This window comes from Passer montanus, unplaced genomic scaffold (genome assembly GCF_014805655.1).
Source record: "Passer montanus isolate IOZ18808 unplaced genomic scaffold, ASM1480565v1 scaffold2, whole genome shotgun sequence".
NCBI classification, from domain to species: domain Eukaryota; kingdom Metazoa; phylum Chordata; class Aves; order Passeriformes; family Passeridae; genus Passer; species Passer montanus.
In genome coordinates this window covers 387,918-412,601 of record NW_024366591.1, presented here as the reverse complement: position 1 = coordinate 412,601, position 24,684 = coordinate 387,918, and the positions used below count along the sequence as shown (strand labels likewise).

General features: G+C 38.5%; 1 protein-coding gene across 6 annotated transcripts in view; it reads right to left on the bottom strand.

Annotated features, from left to right (window-relative positions):
• SBF2 (SET binding factor 2) overlaps positions 1 to 24,684 on the bottom strand; it is a 232,705-nt gene that overhangs the window by 128,529 nt on the left and 79,492 nt on the right. For all 6 annotated transcript variants that reach the window (XM_039706765.1, XM_039706769.1, XM_039706763.1 and 3 more), the window contains exon 3: positions 5,155 to 5,292. In XM_039706765.1, coding sequence (XP_039562699.1) covers positions 5,155 to 5,292 — 138 coding nt within the window. The remainder of the gene's footprint in view (positions 1 to 5,154; positions 5,293 to 24,684) is intronic.

The window sequence follows — 24,684 nt, the reverse complement described above, 5'->3', positions numbered from 1 at the left end:
CTGAATCTGATCTCTACTGACAAAGAAATGCCTCTGCTTAAAAGATAGCATCTCCTTGTCCTGTGAGCTGAACTTGGGGCCTCTGTTCAACAACACAGGAGTTAAGAGGACAAGGTGACCTTTACCCAACACAAGTTTTTGTACCCTGCAAAAGCATGAGTTCAGCTTGGGGATGTGTGTGCAAATGCACGAGGCAGGGGATGAACAGGGCAGGAGAAATTATTGCCAGAGTTATTAAGATGGAAATATGATTTCCTCTGTATAACTGTTCTCATCTTAACTTTAAATTCTGGTCTAAAGAGGACCTTAAATATATAAAAGGACATTAAAATACAAATCTGTTTCTTATACAGAAAATTATCTGCAATCTGGCCTTTACACCAGACTAGAAAGGAAATAAGGCATCACTTAAATCTCTATACAATGTCACAACAGCCATTTTTCAGTAGATTCAGAAAGAAGATGATGCAACATACCAAACATTGCTTTTAAAACTGGGGGTTTTTTTACATAAAACATGCTTTGGGGCATTGACTATATGAAGAAACTTTCAGAATAAATTTAGCATTTGGGATACTAACAAAAAAATTATTAAACGTCATTTTAGGAAGAACATGCTCATTTAATATCCAAAGAGGGGGGTCAGATTTCCCACACAAAGCAGGTACAACTGAACTCAGTGTTCTCAGCCTCTGATAAAACCCAAATACCAGTGACTCATTGAGCAGCATATGCCTGAGCACAGCAGGATCACCAACTCTCCAGTCCGAGCTGAAAAATCCTAACTTTTTGAAGCACAATCGTTTTGTTGGCAGTTTTTCCCTTGACTCAGGAAATATCTGTGAATGTTGTGAATCTGCCATTTTATGGTTTGGGATTTTTACAAGTTCTTTTTCCTCTTTTTGCAGGGGAGGGCAGAGAGAGGAAGAGAATGTGAATGTCAGGAAACAGGAGAGATGTGAATTATTACTTATGTCCATTTTCCAGAGCAATATACTTAATCCTATATTTGTGATTGCAATGTTTTAACACACATAGCTTGAGACAACACACAAGCATGAGACAATCTTGTAATAAGATTGTTATAAACAAATGTTTGGGGTGTTGTGCTGATCTCACTGAGCAGATTTTCTGTAATGCAAGAAATGCAGTTGCGCAGGCTCAATTGCTGGCATAAATCATCCTCTAATTTGTTGATGGTGGGGTTGGGAAGAGAGGGCAAATTTCTTTCCAAGTGCAAAGCAATGTACAAATTGACCATCATGTTCCTAAATTATCTGAGTCAACATTTTTTAAGAAAGATTCTATCAGTGGTGCTCTTCCAAACTTTGTTAGTATAAATTCTAACTGTGTAACTGGTAAGAAGCACAACTGAGGTCACTAGAAGTATCTGCTGAGTCAAAAGTATTAAATCAAGTCCTTGTCTGCTAAGTGGTAACATGCAGAATTTGCTGTTAGAAATAAGAACCTCATTTTAGCAAACTGTGTACACAACACAGAACTAAACATGTTAATGCATGCATGTATATGTATACAGATGTAAATTTTTTTAATGATCAATGAACCTACAAACATAGAGACACTGAATTTTATGGGTGAATGTAAGTTATGATTCTTCTGAACACCCTTTAGCTGCTCAACAGCTTCTGGCTGCAGCTGCCAGAAAAATAAACTAAGTAGACTTTTTTTTTTGGTTGATAGAACAAGGTTTTTCCAAATCACTGACATTTCAAATTTCAAACCTATGAGGTTTCAACTCCACAGAAGCAATCAAAATACAGCAATGGGACATCACACACCTCCACATCTTCCTAGTCCCCATAAAAAAACCAACCAACTTGGAAGGCATCTTGAGAGGAAGGGAAATAGAGATGTTTTGACTTATTCTCCTCCTCCTAATTGCTGCAGGCACATGGAAGTGAATGAGGCACCCAGCTCTGTTTGCTAGAGTATCTAAATAGCACCTTAAGCCAGACAGAAATGTGGATACAGCCAAGCACGTGCTGGAAACACAAGAAGCTGGAAGAACCAAGAACCAGAGCAGTATCTCAGATTTGTTTACACTCATGTAGGAACTTGAGGTGGGAGAGAAACCTTGCACATAGAACTGCTCTGCAACATGCTCAGGATGCCTCTAAGTGACAGCAGCTTTATCACTGCTAATTGAACTGCCTCTAGAAGTGTCTACCCACAATCCAATTTATTTTGCTCTTAAGGTCAAACTTTCTAACGCTTCATTTTAAACCCAGATGAAGAATATATCCTTATTTAGCTTTAGCAAATGTTACTGGCACAAATAAGCGAGATTAGCATCTAAACCAGAACAACTCATGAAGGACTCCATGGCAAAGCTGTGACACCTGAAATCACACAGCACCAAGCGAGTTCCATTCCCCTGTTTAATGGAGTGTGTTCTCTCACTTCTGCCTACAGATAAGGAGTATTAATCAGACTAAAATTAACAACAATCTTTTTTTATATTATTACAGCTTTTTCAGAGCTGATTGCTAATCAAACTGACCAGCATCCATGCAGGTAATAAATTCTGGATCAGTCAGAACTGCAATGATGCAAAGGACAATTCATAAATGCCACCAAAGAAAACAGCATTCTATTTTCTGTCCAGGGGTAAGAAGTTGAAAACAGGCCATCAGCTGCTTGATTACTAGAGCCTGTGCTTTCCTCTGGAAAACTTGTTATGGCATGCAACTGCCAAGAGACTACACTGAATCCAGGACTCTCAGGGATAGCAGGGAGGACTGTTTTCCTGCAGACTGTGTAGTTTGTACAGCCGCTATACTAATCTTGCACCCTGGGTTATCATGGTATCACTTATGTATTCCATGTGAGTACAAGCTCCTTACACTTCTGGTAGCATTTATTTACAAATTATCCTGTAAGAAACAACTGAAGCAGGGATGGAAGGAACCAAAACAACAGAAGTCTTCTTGACTTGAGTCTTCCCTTGAGTCTTCTCAGACTCAACTGTGTCTAAAGGGTTTGTATTATTATGCAGAAGGTTCCAAAAAGGTTTGATGGTTCTCTTGGAGCATTCACAGGCTGAGAAATGAGTTTGTTTTCAATTCCCAGTTTAATTAACCACAGAAACTTCCAAGGGGTTGATTCCGTTTTCTTTTTCTTTTCAGTGACGATGATTCTGCCAAGCCAAACATCTCATCTGCTGCTCTGGCTGAATTCTGACCAGCCTCTCACCAAGGTTTACCTGGAGAAGGCTACTGGGAAAGAAGTGGTTTTGTGGGTTTTTTTGAAATTTAATCTTCCTTTTGCCTCAGTAAGTTATATCAGTCAGTTAAGGAAAAACTGAACTGTATTTATCTGTGCAAAGTACTGTCTAGATTTCAATTCAAGTCCTGGGCACGATGTTTCATAGATTATTTCATTAAGCATGCATCTGAATGGTTAAATCAATATTACTGTCATAGCCCAATGCTCTGAGCTTAGGTTTCATTACAGATTGTACACGTGCTGGATTCTTGTCTAATGACCATGAAACAGGGCACGTTCAATTATTCTCTTTGGGTTTCAGAAAGAAACAGGAAGTTTTGCTATAAACAATGCAGTCATAGAATAAATTTCACCACAGCAAGTTCATCTGAAAAATATGCATTCTTTACAACACAGCCAGGAATGGCATTATGAGAACCAACATCCTGCTGCACTCAGTTTTTTATTGTTTTTTACTTTGGGTTAATTTGTATTAATACTTAGGCAATATAAGAAAAAAAAGGTTTTAATACTGGATGTTTTGTGATGAGCATTACTTCAAAGATGTGGATAGGGAATCAAAAGCAGCTGCTAGAAACCACAGGATAAATAACAAGTTTGCTAAATTTAGTTTATGTTATGAAATACATAGAGTGGAGGAAGAGTCAGCCATTGTAAATTTTTATCAGCTGGGAAAGAATGACTATAGAATATTTCACTCTCTACTTATAAAATAAAGGAAATATGACAGACATTAAATTTTTAAGAGGAATGTGTCAGTTGATCTACACTAAAGCTTAAACCTAAAATACATCTAATATTGGGGTACATTTCTGCTTTCAAGTGCTTCTAAAAGTCCACAAAAACATTCAACTAAACTGTAGCACTAATGAAATGAGAATAACTATTATTCTGTGGCTTCCAACTGTGCCCAGAAAAAACACACCATTATTATTATTATTACTACAACACATCTTTCAATTATTCTACAAACAGGGTAATCTTTCAACTCCAGTATTAAATGAACATAGTACTCTTGGATTATTAAAAACATTTCCTTAAAATAATCAATAATGATACAGCTCTTCACTAAAAGAACAAGAAATTACTTTACTCAGCTATTTATTTAATCTTAGCTAATTCCATTATACCTAGTGCCAAGATTTCACTTATTTTTTTAATTCTCATGTAGGAAAGAAGATATTTCAAAACATAACAAAGGCAGTCTGCAATTACATATTGGATTAGGTTTTCCCTAGGTTCTAGACTCTCAAGATTTCAAGTATTAAGTCGCAGCAGATATTCTGTGAAGTACTTTACATCAAAAGTGAAACAAAATGTCTATTTTTGAAAGACTGAGGTTGCCAAAAAATAATTAGATACATGTTTAAAAACAAACAGCGCCAAGTAGCTGACACCTCAAATCTGACCCAACTAAAAACTGAATAATTATTCCATCAGTTTTTAAAATCTTGCCAATAAATGCCCTTACAGAAATATGGATGCACACTCCAGCATCCTTGTGCACATCTGTTCTGATGGAGCAGGCCAGCAGAGGGAGCAGAAGTTAACAAACCTTTTCCTAGAACAAGGCTGAGACTCATCCATGCTATGTCAAACACAAAAGGAAATGAAAGGAACACCATATTGCTTATCCCATTGGAAAGGAAAATGTGTGTGGGGGGAAGAAATTCTATGGCATGGTTTTGGCTGGAGTTTTTTTTGTTTCAAAGCAGATGAAAACTCCAAACACAACAAAAAAGTGCCTCAAGCTCACCTTTTGCAAAAACACAAGGATTTCTGTAGGAAAGAAAAATGCACCCTTAGAAGGAACAGCAAAATATTTTCTCAAGTTGCTCTCTGTGACACTGATCCATTGTTTGTAGGCACTTCTTCCTGCATTTCTGTTTGCTGCGGTAAATCTCTTACCTGCAGGTTAATCTCTGCTTCATAGAAAGTCAGGCAGGAGCAGTAGTGCCTCTCTGAGTCGATGTCAGTCAAAACCACCACGAAGAACGTTGGCTGTTTCCTCTCCTTGGAGAGCTGCCATCCTCCAGGCTGGCAAAACTGAGGGAGCAAACAGACACAGGTAAGCAGAGACACCAGTTGTTTTCAGAAATACAAAAAATATTTCAGCCTTATCAAGGATGGTTTTGCTTAAAGTGAACATATGCAGGGTTGCAAAATTTGAAGAAAATGGGGAAAACCCAATATGTCTTGGACTTGGTAAGACTGAAATAAATTTAGCTCTATAAACATCAAGGGAGAGAATAAACACTATAAAAAGAAAATGTATTCCTTTAAATACAGTCAGCATTCAAGAGCATCTTTGCGGTGTTCAACAGGAAATAACGAGAATAAATTGACACATGATGCAGATTTCATTGGATTAAAGGTTAGAATCTGAAGCTAAAATTCTTGTGTCTTAAAACAGCTCTACATTTTTAATTTCTTCACTTATTTCACCAATAATTTATCTAATCAAGCATAGATATATATACATATTACTTGCATCTACTTGCAAAATTTTTTAATACTCACTCCTAAAAAGAGTATTACAGAACAATATTCCCACCTATTTATTGATTACTTCTGTAAACTTCATTGTAAACATTTGAAATTTTACACGCACAAGCAGCATAAACAGAGAACTACAGCTCAACAGCAAAGTGGAAATTGTTAGGTTTCTTTCCCTTTTAAAATGAATACTCTCTAATGCAAGAGTGTGGTGAAATTCAGGGATCAGTTTGCTGAAGATACCTGAAATGGGCTTTATGGAATACTGTACCCCTCCTTTCTTTTACTGAAGGTTAAAGTCACATCCATGAAAAAATCACAAGTATGTTTCTAGCAGCAAAATTATAAACCCAGAATCTAGACAAAAAAGCAATAGCCCCTTATGTATTAGGAGTAATAACAATAATAAAAACCCACAATAAATTCCTAGAATTGTTAAAGAATGCAGATACCAAACGAACCAAACAGATAGGTCAAAATCTCAAGTTTCCAGAATTGCTTCATTCCTCTAGACAGATGTTAAAGACTGAAAGAGCATGAAGAATAAATTGTAAACAAACACTTTCTACAGATTCATCTTTAGAACCTCTACCATAAAACCTGGGTAGTCTTAGGTGAACACCAGTTAAAACTCTGCCTCTGATATACAGTTTATTTTATGATCCTGGGAAAATCTTCAAAACCAAAGTTTTCTCATGTTACATTCTTCAACTTATAGATAATCAGCTTAACACTTGTGAGTCTGTATCCTTAGAAGTGCTAAGCACTCCCTTCTACATCTGAGAATAACTGCTCTGAACATCAAAAAGTACTCTGTGAAAAGACATCCTAGTCATTCCAAGTTAAGCATCCAGTATCAGTCCATGATTTTGATAATACTGGCCTAATCTCCTTTTGTTTTTCATCCCATGTCAGTTAAAAATAAGAAGATACTGCTATTAATCGTGCAGGACTGCTATAAAGATAATGTAATATGGCAAATATATACAGACATTATAACTAAAACATCATTAAAAAGTTTGACAATAAAAAATCATTAAGAGTTCTCCATGAATAGCAGAGTTTGAGGGGTGTCTGTGTAATAAATGAAGCCTGGAATCCATAGTTCAACAAGATAACCCCCAAAACTGTGAATTATTCTCTGCTCAACAAATATGTGCCAAAATGCAAAGAATGCAGCAAGAGCCTCATAATAAATTAAACTTTTCCATTATATGCCATTAAAACCAAATTATTCCTACAAGGTAGGTCAAATTAAGGCTGTTCATGCAGCTCAGGCTTCCTAAGGTCCAAACACTCGAGTTTACAACCCCAACACTCCTTCAAGTCTCCCAGTTATCACAGGAGCTCCTTGCTGGTGCCACTGCCTTTCAGCTTTACAGGTGATGCCCCACCTCACACCTAGAAACAACAATCTCAGATTTTTGAGACTCTGGAATTCCTGGACAAAGCCCCATTCTGGCCATTCCAAACCCTACCTTCCTAAAGGCACAGAAGCGCTTTGGTATTGTTTGAAAACAATTCTTTTTATTGGGAAAATGCATTATTAGCGGGTCTGCTGCATAAAATCTATTCCAACATCTGCCCTGTAAACTGGGAAATGCAAAGGGAAACCCTACAACTCAACTTTGAGCTACCAGAGGAGACATTGGATCTGGGCATGCTGCTGTCAATAGCAACCTCTCAATCCATGCATGTCTAAAACCTACTCATGTCACAGGTGAGAATCCTCCCCAATTTCAAAGTCGTCTTGTGTACAAAATGATGCCTCAGGTTTTAGCTTTTACGTTTTTCAGGTTCTATACACTTTGGTGTGTAGTTCATATTAGAGGATGGTAATCTCTCTTCACAGAGTAGGGAGACAAAACAATTCCTTTTCTAGCTGGGGACCAAGGACAAATGATCCAAATTTCAGGCCCAAGGGCATAAACAATGTGGACTGAGGAGAGGAAAACAAGAAGGATGAGACTTCATGACCTGAAGCTATAATTGTACAATTAACTCCAATATGCAAATGGAGCAGAACTTATAAAAGAGACCCCATGACTGGTTGTCCATTTTGTGACCATTTTGGTTCATCTTGGGTGTAGCCCTGGCTGGGCTCTTGTGCTGCCCAAGGTGTGTCCATTGAGGCCTTCTAATAAATACCTACTTTATTCTTTAACTCCATCTAGTCTCTGTCCTAGGTCAGCCTCCATCAGGCATGAAAACATGCTTTCTAGATTTAACTATTTCACTAGAAAACAACAATTAGTGATTTCTGAGGAAAACAGCTGAAGTAGAGTACATCCACTGGCTACACAGAGAGTCCGTGTTTTCAAATAAACTAGAAGGAATTTATAAATAAAGAGATTGAGGATAAAGACAACAGGCTCCCCCAAGAGATTAAACAATGACTGTTTCTCAGTTTCCTTAAAATAAGGTAATAAATATTAGCGCAATATTTGAAATGCAAGCAACATTGAGAAGAAATTTCCAAACCAGTATAAATACAAGTTACCCTCCAGGATGATTACCAGCACTCTCTGGCTACTAAGAATAGGAAAATATTTCTTTACCAAACCAGATGCTTTACCAAAACAGACAAGCATCACTGTGAATATAAGCCAAAGGTCATGTGGCTTCTCCAGTAAACAAGAAAAACCCCAACAGTTTAAGAACCAACACGCTCCCATATTGTTTCACTTATTTGCCAGAATTCTTGGAAGCAGACTACAACTTCTATCAAAGGCAGTGAAAATAAGAATGAAGCAGAATGTCCAGCTTAACAATTTATAAGAATGAGCCCCTAATGCTGGGCGAGAGCTTCCAACAGACTCCATGTTAGAACTGATTGCCTTCTAAAATTTGCTGCAGATATGCAGAAATTGCACTGAAGAATATGCAACACATCTTATACTGCAGGTGCTGAAATTACACTTGAGGCATTGTCTGAAACTGCAGGTGCCCACTGAAGCAAAGAACTTTCTCTTAATAATTCCCACAAATGTTTTCAGACTAAACAAGAAACCAGACAGATTTAAAAATGACGCATGACGTTTCAAACCAGTGTAACTGGGTTTGTTACCTTCAAAAAATTTGTATGTCATCACCACAAGCCTTCTTGCTGAAGTCTAGACATGATTAATCAGTTTAAAAGTGACATTTCTTTCTTCTGATTTTTATAAGCTAAACACATCATCCTTGTTTGATTCATAGATTTGTTCCCTCGCTCTAACCTAGAGCCACAGCTGCCTGCCTTGTCCCTCTCCATTAATATAAGTCATTTGCATAAATCAGCATATCCCATAGATATATTGTATATAGCTTTGGTGTCCAGAATCCTAGGACATCCTGAATGGAAAGGGACAGGTCATGGAGGAGATCCTCCTGAGCACCCTCACTTGAAAAAGGACTTTGAGATGCTGGACTTTCTCCAAAGATGGGCTTGAACACCCAGTGGTTCGAGGCCATGACAACTTCCCCAAGGAGCACTTAAAAGAGTGTTGAAAAATTGAAGAAAAAAATGTTGAAATGGTCACAATTTCTATTAAAGCACTGGAGGATTTAGAATTCCTAGGAAGAAGGCTTGTTGGTTACTGTGAATATGAAGATTAAATATCATGATAATGAACAGTAATGACAAAGTGTTCAAGTTTCATTAAAGAAAAATTTCAGTCCTTGATATCCTTACCATGGCAAAACTGTAATATCCATATTTCAGAAACCGGACCATAAATGACCCAGCTGCTGAAGTGCACATTAGAAATTCATCATTTTCTTCTGGCCTCGCAGCCCGAGCACAACCAAGTCCACAACAAAAACTCAAACCAATATTCTAGCTGGGTCTGTGCAGCCACAGACTGCTCCCTCTGCACTTTACATTGTTTGCTGCATCAATGAGCTGGTCAGCTTTCCATCAGAAATCCACCACCTCTGATGGCATGATCAAGGGAGAAAGGAAAAAAAGCTTGCTCAGAAAGTTTACAACATGAAACATCCTTTGCAAGCCATCCCTTGAAAGCACTTTGTGAAGGGTTTACACAGACAAGCTCTGTGACAGAATCCTTCACTTGAATATTTAAGATATTTTCTCACGCTCTGTTTTTTTCTTCAAAATATATTTGTGCACTTGTCTCATCAAATAAAATCCAAAGCTATCTAGGATGCATATAAAATAGAAAACACTTGAACTCCATTGACAAAACTTGAATTAAAAGATCCCAAAATGATTTTAAAGTTTAAAACATCTGACAGAGATATCCACTCTTTCTAATTCACCTCTTTCACCAAACATTGAATTCTCCCTTGAATCACTCTGGGTACAGAGATTCATTTTATTACGCCTGCTTCTGTAGGCTCTTACTATTCAAGTAACTGTGCTTTGTTTTTAACATGTATCATCATCATCTGTCCTGCAAACCTCCCTAAAAATAAAGAACCATGTTCTGGACATTATGTGAAGGAAGTTTGTTCCATCTGGACTTGCATGACCTAGCACCAGCTGCTGAGTATTTCACCATTTCTCCGTTCACTTATGTATGGAATTTTGGCAAAGGGAATTTTCTCTCTCACATGCATACCTCTACTTAAAACAAAACAATTGCAATGCTCACTGGCATGATAAAAAAAGCAATGTTATGAAGCCGTAAATATGAAGAAACGCCTGGAGCTTTTGGATAACTCTGGATGTAAACAGAACACAAAATATAGACTGAATTTTGTAACAGCTTCCTGCCTTTCAATATCTTGTATCCAAGAAACCATATATTTATCCTTCTCCTGGTCTAAAATAAAACCAGGGCACTTAACACACAGTTCAAATTATTTCCAGGTAAAAGCCCATTTGCAGTGTTGCAGAATACTCTGGTGATCAACTGTAAACAATTAAACTCACAAACAAAACAATAGCTTTTAATCCTAAAGCTCTAAAGAAATAGAAAATAAAGGCCTTTTTAAAATTTCTACCTTGGAATGAACTGAAATGCAGCATTCTCCAAGAGGAATCTTTACATAACCACCTTGAGGCACCTGTGGACTACGCTGCCTGTGAATTATATATATTACAGGTGACTAATCCTTCTCCCTCTGCCCAGGTGCTGGGGACATTTCCACCCAGCTCCTCACTCAAACCCTTAAAGCCACGTAAAAACAGACACTAAGAAACATTTCCCTTCAGAGGGAAGATCCACAACCACATTATTGAGCTTCCACATTATTGATGCTGAAAGATCTCTCAGTGGCACTAATCCTGCACAAGGGACAGACCAGGAATTCTCCCATTGGAGCTGCACATTAAAATCATCCTCAATATGCAGCTGCTCAAGCTTGTCACAGAGACCCTGAAGCAAAGTTCCACAAAGCCAGAAAATTAAAATATGCAGGAACATGTCAATTAGAACCAGTCAATTCATCCTCCTAAGTCAAAGACAGAGAAGTCTTTTTCTGAAATTAATCAAGGTTAACCTCCCCCATACACCAGCAAATAAGTAAGTCTGGGTGCACAGCTACACATGCACTTGGAAAAAAAAATCAGTTTCAAGTTCATTGCTTTGCCTTTTTAAAACCTTGTAACATTGTGTAATTTTAAACACCTTTCCTGAATGAGCTGCTATAATGAAAACTCAAATTTGTAGAAGTCATTTGTGCAGCAACTGTACTCCTATTTTATCTTCTGAAAAAATAAAACCAACTGAACAGGCTTTTAGAAAGAAAACTACACCCAGTGGGAAAACAGTTCCTTCTTGTGTTTTCAGAACACTTAGTATTGCCATTCCAGTGGCTTATTTAAAACAACAACAACAAAAAGCTGTCAAATACTCTTCTGACCATTTCTGAACAAAACCAGGCTAGTCTACCAAAATGGTGATTTGTGAGGAAGTACTGCAAGCTAAAGCCTTTATTTCAGAAATAGTACAGGACTAATAATGGCATTGAATGGGTTTTCTTCACAAAACAAACTTCCAACATCTCCATTCTAATGAAGTTTAGTAAGAATGTGGAATTGGCAGGCTTGTGCAAATATTTTTTTATTTTTTTAACCTATTTAAACAGTGGTCCATCCTGTTGTTTTCAGCCAAGTGTTATCACAATAATCTTATGGAAATTAAAAAATTCTGAGACCCTTGGACCCAGAATCTTTTCTTACCACACCCACCCAGAGTAAAACCCAACACTGCTCTGGGCTATCTCTGGTGAAGTGAGCAAGGCAGCTGTGGACAACAACCAGGAATTCTCAGATGTACATCAGTATAGCAACCCAAATATCCATCCATTTGGTATCTGAAGCACATACTTTACACCAGAGAATTTTAGGTACTTTTTTTAAAAACCCCATACATTTTAAACGTCATCAAACAGTTAAGAAGTCATAAATTTAAACTTGGGTCTTGCACCTGAAGTTCAGGAACACAGGGCCTGCCTTCAGAATTCTTTTTACAAAGCAATCCTTGCTGGTCAGCAGTAACTGCTGCCCATGGTACCACTGGTCAAAGGAATAAGAGAAGTCTGGAAATTAATTGTTCAACATGAAAGCAGAAAAGACAATTACAACACAGCAATAAATCCAAGTAAGACATGACATCAGCAATTGATACTTCAGTCACAGGTTAGTGAATACAGAATAATACAGTTCTAGTGATGCACTGTGTTTGTTATAGACAAAAAGACAGTGTGGAAGGAGGATTTCTGATATTTAGAATACTTAAAGAAGGACTATAAAAGAATAACACTATCAAAGAAACTGATTCCTTGTATTCAATGCTTGTGTTTTAATTTTCATCACAAGGTAGACAAAGAAGCATCTGTGTCCCTCTTAACCTTTTCAACAACCATTTCTCAGGATGGTTTTGAAAATGCATTGTGACATTATACTAATAGTTAATTCATTTGGGAAGGGTTTTTTTGTTTTGGGGTTTGGTTTTATTCCTATTTTTAATGACCCGTGAACTTTTAAAATATCAGTAGTCATCTGAGATAGACAAGCCTAGAAATACAGTTTTTATTTAGAAACATAATTGAGCATTTTATGCACAATTACCAGTGAAGCACAAAATATTAACCTTGCCTACTGCACTCTTTTTGCTCCTTTCTCTCTCTCTCCGTCCTTCTTTCTTGTTCTCTTTTGGCAGTAGTAGCACTGTGTTACAAGAGCAGCATAAACATTCCCCAGTCTTCAGTGACTTCCCAACTCATTTGCTAGATAAAGAGTAACCTAGCTTTAAAATACATACAGCATGTGCAATTATTGCATTGGTTGAATGTCCAAAAAATAAATATATAGCAGGGTAATGAACATACATCACTCAACAATTACAACTGGCACCCAGTAAGCAATTTACACGGACATAAATTTTGCTTTATGTTAATGATTAATACTGCTCCAGGTCAATGTTCTATAAAATACTACCATAATACACAAAGTCCTCACTATCTCATTTTTATCACTCACACCTGCACAATCAGATATTAAACCACCCTGATAATACCATGCTACAGTTTGGAGATAGTCTGTTGCTCTCTAGCAATCGTAAAAAAGCACAAGCAGCTTTGTGCTAATATATGATAGGATTTTTGTATCCATCATCTAAAAACTCCTTAGAACAATATGCCAGAGATGGATTCAAGTCTCAACACTCAGAAAAAAGTTAAAAAGTGGGAGTTGGGGGCAGTGTGTGTAAGCACATGGCACTGCAGTGTACACTGGAAAGAACATTGGTGTGACCTGAGAGAGACACAACCACCGAAAGGCCTGGGACTGCTGCAGCAAAATGGACTTAAGAGATTCAAAAGAGATCCAACAGCCTCAAGATGACAGAATACAGAACAGCAAGTCTTGAAACAGGCAAATTAATTCAATGTCAGAATTCGCTCTGAAAACAGCAGAAATTCAACTGGAACAAACACTTGTGGAGGAAACCACAAAAAGGGAAATACATACCTAAAACTCCCTAAAAAAAAAGTGCTCAGTGCAAAGTGATAACCAATTTCTTTTTGAAATATATCCCTTCATGATGCAACTGGGGAAGTTTAAAAGGTTTGGCACTGGCCTAGGCCAGCAGGAGCCATGTAACCATGTCAGGGGTGGAAGGTCTGAAGGGAGGGCACTCCCAAAACCTCCAACCTTGTCACATGCAGCCACTCCCAGCAGCACCACACCTGACACTGCTCCATCAACCTCAGATCCACAGAGATGCAAAGGACACACAGAACTACAGCAGCTCCCTGCCCCAAAAGCTTGACTCAGCTAGGAGAAGTTAAATTAAAAATAAACAAAGGAAACTATAGAAAGGGCAGTACATTGCTGGTCTGTTAATTTTGGGAATTTAACAATACTTCTTACATGAGTCATATTATTGTTTCCCACTTAAGGTCACAATTGATTTCCCCTTTTGCAGGTGTGAGATTCTACAAGGAAACAGAAGAGTACATACATAAACACAAAAAAATAAAATGTGACTAGAAATCTCACAAAGAAACATCTTATATAAGTGAAAGACTAGGCTGGGAGCTAAAATAAAAAAATACCAAACAACTGGATTGCAATATGAACATATTCCACCAATGAAGTTCTGTACACTGGTTGCTACTACTGAATTCTGCATTTCCACAGTGCTAATTAAGAAAAATATGGAATGCATTTCCTGTAAAATACGTAGCATGAAAAGACAGCTGAAAAGTTTGGTGCTTTCCACTGAGTTTCAGTTTCCTGTGCAGAGAACTGGGATCAACAACGTGAGACATACTTGTCCTCTCTTCCCACACCACTGGGGTCTGTATTATTATCGTCCCATAAGCAGTGGGCATTAGTGCTGGCCTGCACTACAGGATATCTCTCAGGGCTGTGGCAGGAGAGCATGTCTGCCAAAAGCCCCAGTGTAAACAAAAAGCCTTTGTGCCACTGCAGATGCTTCCATGTGCGCAGCTGGCATGCCAGGAAACAGCTACTTGGAGCAAGAGACTATTTCCTCCAGGTAGGCTTGCTGAATTTAGCACTTTCTGCACTCTGAGATTCCAAAATTCATCAGAATGAAGCTTGAGAGAGGTTTGGCACTGAGGAAGTTTGTGCTTCTAAGTCCCTATCTATTAATGGCAGCCACTTTTCCTCCCTTCTGGCAGCTCTCCAGAGCACTCCATGTTTGGACAACATGCTAAACTGGAGCTTTGCACAATCACCACAGGCCTGCAGCTTGCATGTGCTCTGATCTCCACTATATGGCAATTAAAACAGAGCATCACAAGTTTTTATGGGGGAACAGATTTCTGTTGCAAGAAGTTACTGGAACGACCAAAAAAAAAAATAGAAGAGAGAATGTGAGCACCTCTGATAAAAGTCAGTATTTTCAAGCAACTTGCATGCAGCAGAAAAGGACTGAGGAGCTCTTCACCACTAAACTCAGCATTCCAAAAGGAGGAATTTCCAGAGGCCCAGACACCAAAGGCATAATTTTAATGCTTTAAGAGGGTAAAAAAGAATGTCCACAGGAAATTACTGACTAGTTCAGCACAACAGTCAACTCAGGTAAATGAGCAGAAGGTAATTTAAAGCTGCATCAGAGCCAAAATCAAGATACAAATAGAATGATGACTGATATGTTTCTGCAAAAAAAAGGCATTAAAATGTTTTTCAGGGTAGGGTAATAGCAATACAATGCAGCTAATAAATAGAATCACAATCACATAAGTATACCCAGATTTTTTTCTCTCTTAAAAATTATTTGATGCTTTGTGGCAATTGTGTTTTAAAAACACATTCCATAGATTAAAGACAAGCTTGCTGAGGGACTGGAAAAGATAACCCATCTTTGCTACCAGAGACACACAGCAGTGAAGACACCTCTACTGAAGAGGCATTATCTAATACCCAGCCCTGCTCCCAGCTAAAAGCCTCATCCTGTCCCATGTGTCCTAACTGGGCAGGCACAGACCTGCCAAAAAAATCACTTTGGAACATGGTGTAGAGAATACAAAGAAAGTTTTCCAAGTAAGACAAAAAAAAGCCCCAACACTTGTGCTGGAAAACAAGTGTCATACCATGAGTTTAGAAGAGCTCAGCTTTTGGAGTTCAGTGCAGAGAGTTGAGAAACACATTCTAGAGTAGTTATTTGTAGATAAGGTGTTTGCTAGTAAGATTTCAGATAAGGGTTCAGAATTCATTATCACAAAAATTCAAATCTCAAAATAAGATCTCGTACTCTAGTCAGTGAAGGGTATGGAAAATAGAGTCAAGTTATCAGGGTAAGCATTATGCTCTCCTCAGCTGGAGCTAGAGTCCTTCAAGTAAAATTGAACAGCTTTTGGAAGAAATTATTTTGTCCATGTGTGTCAGCACAAGTCAGTTCAGACCCGTGAGGGACCTGGGAATCTGTACACAAAACCTCTTGCTCTGAAACTTTCAGGGGCTGAACGTGCTTGTAACACTTGAAGCTTTCCATCATTATATAGCTATAATCAGATCTCATACTTCAGAGCTTCAACCACTCAAGCATGGAGATTTAGACAGCACTTCCACCTGGATACCTAATTGGACACCCGAGTTTTTGCAAGAGAGCCAGTGGCAGCCATCCAGCACTTCATGGGGCTGGCAGGTACTTGCAGAGAATTCTGGCTGCCCTGTCTTGCTTATGTGACTATAAACTGCATGCCAAATCAAGGGCTGAGATGGAATTTTCTACCAAATCAAGCTGAGAGGGATTCAGGGATTTATTTTACTTGTTTGTTTTCCTTTGCAGCATATGGCACGTTAGCATCATCAGTGTAATCAATTCCCTTAAGCTCAGGAGATGCTCTGGTTTCATCCTAATCTCAAGAACACTATCAAATTGGACAGGACTGAAACTAGCTGGAATAACTAGAATTGCTGGACATTGTATCACAAATCAGTGGTGCTAATTAATAGACTCTGGTCAGACTAAATAAGCTGATGTATCACATATGGTCTCCTCCATGAAGCCAAAAAAGGGGGGGTGGGGGGGAAGTTTTTAAAAATAAACTGAAATGTTTTAAAAAGAAAGCAAACTTCATTGCTTGTGTGCAACATATCCAAAACATTATATCATTTCATACCATAAAATTTAGTTCTTGGAAAGATTTGAGTAGGATTGTCTATGAAGGAATAAATATTTTTCAAGTGAATAGATAGGGATTAGATAATTCTATCTTGTCCTCATAATTTAATGTAAAATGATTGGTCAAATTATACTTGCAAAAGGATTTACTGCTTATAAATCCCACTTATTGGTAATTAATTAAAACAATGCCATGTTAAGAGAATTGAAAAATATAAGCAGGTAACTTCACTGTTCAGAAAAACCGTGCATTTCCCCCTTTGTCCCAAGTGGGTTAACAAGTGCAGACAAAATATAAGAACTGCACTTCAGCTCATCAAAGTGCCCTCTGCAGGGACAGGATGCCCAAAAAGGGCCTTCTCTTTACTTCTTTACTGATGGGAGAATTCCAGTCCCTTATATCCAAAGGCACCTGGGCTGCCCTTACTGTTCTTTGAAACTAAACATTACTGAACATCAACAATTAGAAATCCTCTCATAAAATACAGGAAGCAGAAATAGAAACCACATCTTTATCATCTAAATTGCACAAGAGGTGGGGAAAATACATTTTTGTTGTTATTATTATGCATGTCAAATTATTACAAATAATTACTACACAATAGAAGATGCTATTGAATAGTAGGAATTAATACATGGAAAATTACATTGTAAATATCACAATCTCATTGAAAAAAATTAAATAACTGACATGTTTCCTTCCCCAAATTAATCAAATGTTAGTGGTACTCTTATATATAAAAATAGAAACACCAGTCAACCATGGGGGGTTCCCTTCTATTGTCCCACAAGCATACAGAGGAAATAGAAATATTTCAAGGCATCTGTAATGTCTTACATACTTTGAATAAAATAAAGAGCCAAAACACTTAACAGTACTGAAATTTATTCCAAATTATACCCAAGAGGAAGCCATCTGCAGGAAAAATAAAAAGTAAAACAAGAAAAAAACCCCAGTCTTTTGCCTCAGACATCACTTGTGCAATACAGCTATCCAAAAGGACAGCATGTTCTTTTAAAAGAATGACTGCTTATTCCTTCATGATACAGGCAACACAAAAATCACCTGCAAACGTTTGGGATTTTTCTTAACTACTAAAAATAAATTCTACACTGGTTCAGTGAAACACTGAACTACTTTTGGCTCTTTTATTGTTCTCCTCATCTAAAATAAAATATTAATATACTGGCAAAAACCATCTTTAAAAGACTCTGAAACTGTCAGAAGTTACCCACAGCCAAGCAGACCACTGCTGCTCCGGTCTGGCTTGAAAGGAGACTGAAACCTGAGGTCTAAAATGCATTAGGAGTTCAACATGGACACCTACAAGGCCACGAGAAGTTTGAAGCCTTTGCTTTAAGCAACAGAAAATGGCTGGTGACATTTCAGTAGAGAAACAGCAACATACAGCTTAGCAATGCACTCACTAAAGTTCAAGCTAGTAAAATGAAAATTTGGTTTGTGAGGAAGGCTGGAAGTCTGAGACACAGGCGGTAGGATGGCGAGCACGGTGTGAGCGCCGACGATGACAACATCGCAGACATGATGGTCTTGTCTGAGCAGCAAGGGCTGCAGGGCTGCCTACAAATATTAGCACAGTCATTCATTTGTCTCAGGAGAAATGATACAAGATGAGCAGAAATACCCTAGTGCAGGCAGCACTTCCTGGTGCATCAATGTTTCCTACATTCCTGAGTCTCCCAAATATGAAACAGATCATACGAAAGAAAAATAATACGAAAAGTATTCGCTGTAAACTCCAAACAAATTAAGTGAAAATTTGAAAATAACTATGTAGTACTGGACAAACATTAAAAGAATAATAGATGAGCTTTGACAATGTGTGTATGGGTTACATTAGAAAAAAAAAAAATAACCAAAAAACAAGAAAACATCCCCCCCCATTTTCAACAGTTGCATACCAGGAAACATGTGTTGACCTATGACACTTGAACAGCAAACAACAGTGTCCTACGCACAACCTCCAGCAGCACAGAAAAGAAGGAATCTTTCAGAGTAATTAGGGATTCAAGGACCCTGTAAAACATTACAAAAATTTCCTGCTATTTCTATTTTCCCTAGTCAACACCATGCGACTTAAGAAACTCTTTCATTTTCTTACAAGAAGGTGCAGCAGGCAGTAGATACTTTATCAAATGGTTTTGGCCCGCACAGATGAACTCAGAGTAGATTGCCAGAATGGTTTTTTGATTATGCACAGATTTGCACCAAAATAGAAACCAACAGGCTGTTTCTTCACAAAAGAGTATTTCCTACCCCCCAGGTATTTAGGATGCTATGCCCTTGAAAATCTCAGCTGCAACAGCTTGAAAACACTGCTGTAGAGCTCCAGTCATAAACACAGGCCTACACATTTCTGCAGTGGTCAGAAAGTCCCTGCACTTCATTTTGCAAACTACAGTTCACCCAGAACGAACAGAATTCTGTTCGTTCGTTATGCAAAGCCAGAACTATGTGTTAATTTCTTTTTAACTGAGCTCAACTCTTGAATATGTCACAGAATCACAGAATATGCTGAGCTGGAAGGGACCCACAAGGATCACGGAGTCCAGCTCCTGGCCCTGCACAGGCCATCCCCAGGAGTCCCACCATGTGCCCGAGGGCACCCTTCAACACTCTTGAGCTCTGCCAGGCTGGTGCTGTGACCACTGCCCTGGGGAGCTGTTCCAGTGCCCAAACACCCTCTGGGGCAAGAAACTTTTCCTAAACCTCTCCTGAATCAACTTCAGGGCATTCCCTCGGGTCCTGTCACTGGTCACCAGAGAGCAGAGGTCAGTGCCTGCCCCTCCTCTTCCCCTAAGGAGGAATTTGTAACAGCAGTGAGGTCTCCCCTCAGTCTCCTCCAGGCTGAACAGACCAAATTACCTCAACCATCCCTCATGCAGCTTCCCCTTCAGACCCTTCACCACCCTCCCCAGTCCATCATCCTGGTTGAAGCCACAGGCAAAGAATGCATTAAACACTTCTGCCCTGTCCAAAGCCCTGTTTGCAGTGATCATCTTCATCCTGTAATGGGCCAGTTATTTTGCCTATTGCTGTTAATGCATTTTTAAAAACTCTTCTCATTGTCCCCCACAGCTCTGGCCAGCTTCAACTCCAGCTGAGCTTTGGCCACAAGAATTTTCTCCCTACAGTGGCAAGCAGCACCACTGTATTCTTCCCAGATCACCTGACCTTGCTTCCACTCCACACACATCTCCCTTTTTCTGCCTTATTTCCAAGAGAAGACCCTGTCCAGCCAAGCCAGTTTTCTGCCTCATCTGCTTGACTTGTGACATTTGGGAATTGCTGCTCCATTGCCCTTTAGGAGGTGATGTTTAAAAAGTGACCAGAATCAATTCACATATAAAGAAGTTCTCATCAGCTTCAACAAAGGAAATGCAATGTCCTTCGCCTGGGTAAGGATTTTTCAATAGAAAACCACACAAGTACATTGACTTTCTTGTTGCTGTGCGGTGATTTTTAAAGACCTAGTTTTACTTTCTGTTCCCTGCAGATATGGAAAGGAATCCATTACTGCAAACAAATATTGGCCGACACATGAGCCTACTCAAAATGCTTGTAGCCTTCCCTAAGAAATTATTGCAATCTACTACATTATCAAAGTTCTGAACTCTCATCACTTCTCATAATGAAAACAGAAAATATTTCATTGGTATTACCATGGAACAACTGACACATTTTAAAAACATTCCTCCATATATCCGTTTTTCTAAAAAACATTAAAATTACCAGTGAAGCACAAGAAAAGTGACTTAAGCGGATGAGCACCGGATACAGGAAAGAAAAACATACCACAATACCAGAACAAAATGAGGCAGAGGGAACAGAGAGGTCAGTTCTACCAGGATCTAGACAACATTTTCTGGAACTGTAGGTTATGGGAGAGCTCACAGGCTGGTGTTCTTCATTCGTAAATCACACCTAAGCAGCACCTCCGACTCACAGAAGTTGCCATCAAGTGTCACATGGAATAGCAAGGCAGTGACATAGCCCACTCCAGTCTGCCAGGCACAGAACTGACATTCCCTGCTCTCCATGCACCAATGGATTCAGACAACCTACCCTCCAAAATCAGTGAGATAAAAAGCAACACTAAGGGAAAGGTCAAAGGCATGTCACCTATTTCATTACCTTGAATCAAAAAAACCCCAAAAGCAATCTACAAAGATACAAAGATCTATCAACACTTTGGAGTAAGAGCTGGATACGTAAACATGTGTACAGACTGAGTGGCAGACCAAACCTTGAGTCACCATCCACAGTCTTTCAGCTGGTATTCCCACCCTCATCCAAGAAAATGTAATTTTCTGCCATAGCTGACCACCTACTCTTCCTGTCACCACTGACTCACATCTTTTTGACCCATTCTTCACTTACCTCTGACACTAAAATTTCTTTATCTTGTACCATTTCCTTTAAAACCTCTAATAAATGTCTTTCTTTTATATTCTATTTATAATTACCTAAGTTCTTCACTAGGCTGAGGAACTAAAACACTATCATTTGAACTGACTCTCTTAAAAATCCCGCTTAGCAACTTTCTTTGCTTCAATTACATCAGCTCCTTTGCAGACCTCTTTCTTGTGTTATATTTAGGACAGCCATGCTAAGACTTTAAAACCTAGACCAAGAATTTAATTACCCCTTTCACAAACCCTTACACTTAAGAATACCCCATTTTTTGATGCAGGTATTCATGTTCTTAATTTTCTTCTTTTGTAGCCATCTGGAAAGCTCAAGAACTCTCTTCACAACCTTCTCCAATTCAATTCCGTTTGAACAGTGTTTCAACAGTGCTCACTTTGATCAGAGACTTTGGTGGCATCCCATTTATGAAGAGCAACTAATATGCCCTTGTTGAAACCTTTTCCTCAATTCAAGAATTTCAGAACTCTTTCAAAGCTGGACACAACACACTTCACAGGAAAGCTGCTGGAAAAACACAGGGAGAACATCATTACTCGAGAAAGAAATACAAGTAAAACAAATTGGATAACACTCCCACATTTGCATGATCTTGAGTGCCTAAGATGGGCATATTCCAATTTTTTGTCTCACTGAGAGCTGAAAAAAAAGCTGTTCCAAAAAACATTCCCCCAAAAGCACAAAAGAGACAGCAATGCTGCAGCTATAACTCAGTCCTGAGGGAATTGTCATCTTTTTCCTCTACTATTGTAAATTTTATGTTTCTTTGCACGTATTGAGTACCCTACCCTAAACAGTCTCAGAGATGAACAATTCCTTAATAGAATTCTCATCTTGCAGAAGTGAAATTGGTATGCTGCAGCAAGAAAACCAGAAAATCTCCTAAACACAAAATTTTAACAATAAGCAACAAATGCCATCACATTTTGTTCTTTTTTAGTTGTAGAACACAAGACACAGATCTTCCAACACACATTAATAACAAAATTATGCTCAATTTAAACTGCCTGATGCTGGACACATCTGCAAACCCAACTCCATCAAACTGGCACAGCACAGTGTGACTCGTGACCTCAAGCCTGAAGCTCTGACCGCACCCTGTAACCAGAACAACAATGATTCCAACTTCTGGAATGACAGGAGGGGATTTGAACAATCCGGGCGTCCTTCCCTGCCCTGGTGACTCTGCGTTCAGTGAGGTGCATTTGTGCTCAGCTAAAGCTTCAAGGCTTTTCTATTTTAGGAAACGAAATCTCGCGACCCTGAAAAGAAAGGCTTAAAACGCTCTGGAAAGGAGATATGATCAAATGAAGTGCGGCTGACAAAAATCCCAAAACCCAGAAAATCGGGATATTTAGTGACTACAAGAAAATGGTGTGGGAGGAAATGTGGTGCAGTGCAAGGAGCAAAAGTTAGCAAAACTAAGCACCCAGATGCTGCAAAGTCACGACAAAAAGTCGAGGAAGAAGACACAATTTGGAGGGGAAGATATGAGAGCCATGGCATGGTTGCTGAAGAAAAAAAAAAAAAATTTGCAAATTTAGCGACTACTAGGAAATAGGCAAGGATTACAGGAGCTGCAGTGCAAAGGACCTAAAGATGCCAAAACTAAGCTCACAGATGCTGCAAAGGCAGGGCAAAATGTCGAGGAGGAAGACACGACTTGCAGGGGAAGATATGAGAGCCATGGCACGGACACTGGAAAAAAAAAATCTTCGCCAAGCTCAAACCCACCAAAAGGCATGGGATGCTGTCAAGTGCTGGGACTTGGTCCAAAGATTGTCCAATTGATTCCCATGGAAATCACTTAATATTCTTGGGTGTAATAAGTCAGATCTTCACTAACATCTTTAATTTTCATTGTTAAAGGCTTTTCCAGAATTATTTTATTTTCTTGGTGGTAAAACCATAGCAAAAGACTCCAGCACTGAGAATGTGGCATATTCTGTAATGTATTCACAGCTACCAGTGCAATGGCAGCAGCTTGTGTCTTAAAACACACCAAAAAAAACTAAACAGATCTTCTTTCGCTAAACTAAAATGAATCTATTTCTACACGACTTAATTGAAATCCCCAGACACAGTGATGTTTAAAGCATGACAGCCAATAAATGTGGTTACAATTAATATTAGAGTTGCTCTTCCGATCTCAATATTCTTCAAGTCCACTTTTTCCTCAAAACTACCATTCTACTGCCTTTTTTCTCCTTTTGCTTCCAGCTGCTCAGCACCAGCCACCAAGACAGCTTACACAGCAAATCAAGCTGTGCTTGAAGGGTAAAGCAAAAAGTACAGCCGAAAACAAAGATCAAGAACAACGTCTTCTTTATAACAGAGTAGAAAAGGAGAGAATTGCAGAAGTAGCTACTTTGGTTTACAAAGTATTTGAATTAGGAAAGAAACAAAAAAATTGGGAATTTTTACACTGCCTGGTACTCTTCCAACTTTCTAACAGTTTACATTCTGTCCACAGTGAAGTAGAAAGTTAATAGCTGAGGGAGTAAATGATGTATAAAATTATAGATCTGAGTTACGTATGGACCTTAAGAAAGTGTCCAGTATTAATGACAGCTTGCAACTCAACATTTTGCAAAACAAGTTACTAGAAGGAAAAAAAATGCTAAACAGAAAGCCTGGATCATATCCTTGTTTCTGTAAACCCCATGACTTGCTAACAGCTGTGTAATTATCAGACATATTTCATGAGTGAAATGCAGATTTAATGATGCACTTTGTGATTTGATGCCAGTATTCTTAGGATTAAAAAGCTATGAATCTTTAAGTAATATTGAATCTATCTTCAGTATACATTTAAAAGTTGCACTGTAATACTTCCCCTTTACTTAACATTTTCAATAAAAAACTTTGCATGCACAGTGTCATCGACCTACTGCACTACTTAAATGCAACAATAACTGTTTTCAATTGCTCTAATGCCTTGCACTACTCTAAAACCATTACAGAATTATAAAATGTCTTCCCCTCCTTTTCTTTTTTGTTTTTCTATTAAATATTTCACAACTACAGTTCAAAACAAGTTTAAGGAGACAAGATGATGTTCAATTACATTCTTTGCATCTTTCAGCATATCAGAAAGCCATACCAAACCAGGAACTATTTCAAATCCAATATTTCCACACTGATTTGGAAACTTTTCCAAACTCCAGAAAGTAGGGTATGAGCTGATACTACTTCCCGGTAATAGAAAGCTGAGAGTGGAAAATTACTCAACTCCTTGAACAAATGACTACAACCACTTGCTAATGATTTTACTAGAAACATTTTATAGAAAATGGGGAATTCAGATGGAATATAATGACAAAAGTCAGACTTTTAAACTGCCGTTAAGTCTTCAGATTTCAGGTGTACAGATGTTTTGCAACAAGCTGTTGACAATATTCAAGTTCCTGTTGAAACCAAAGACAATATAGTCTGAAAAAAGCCAGA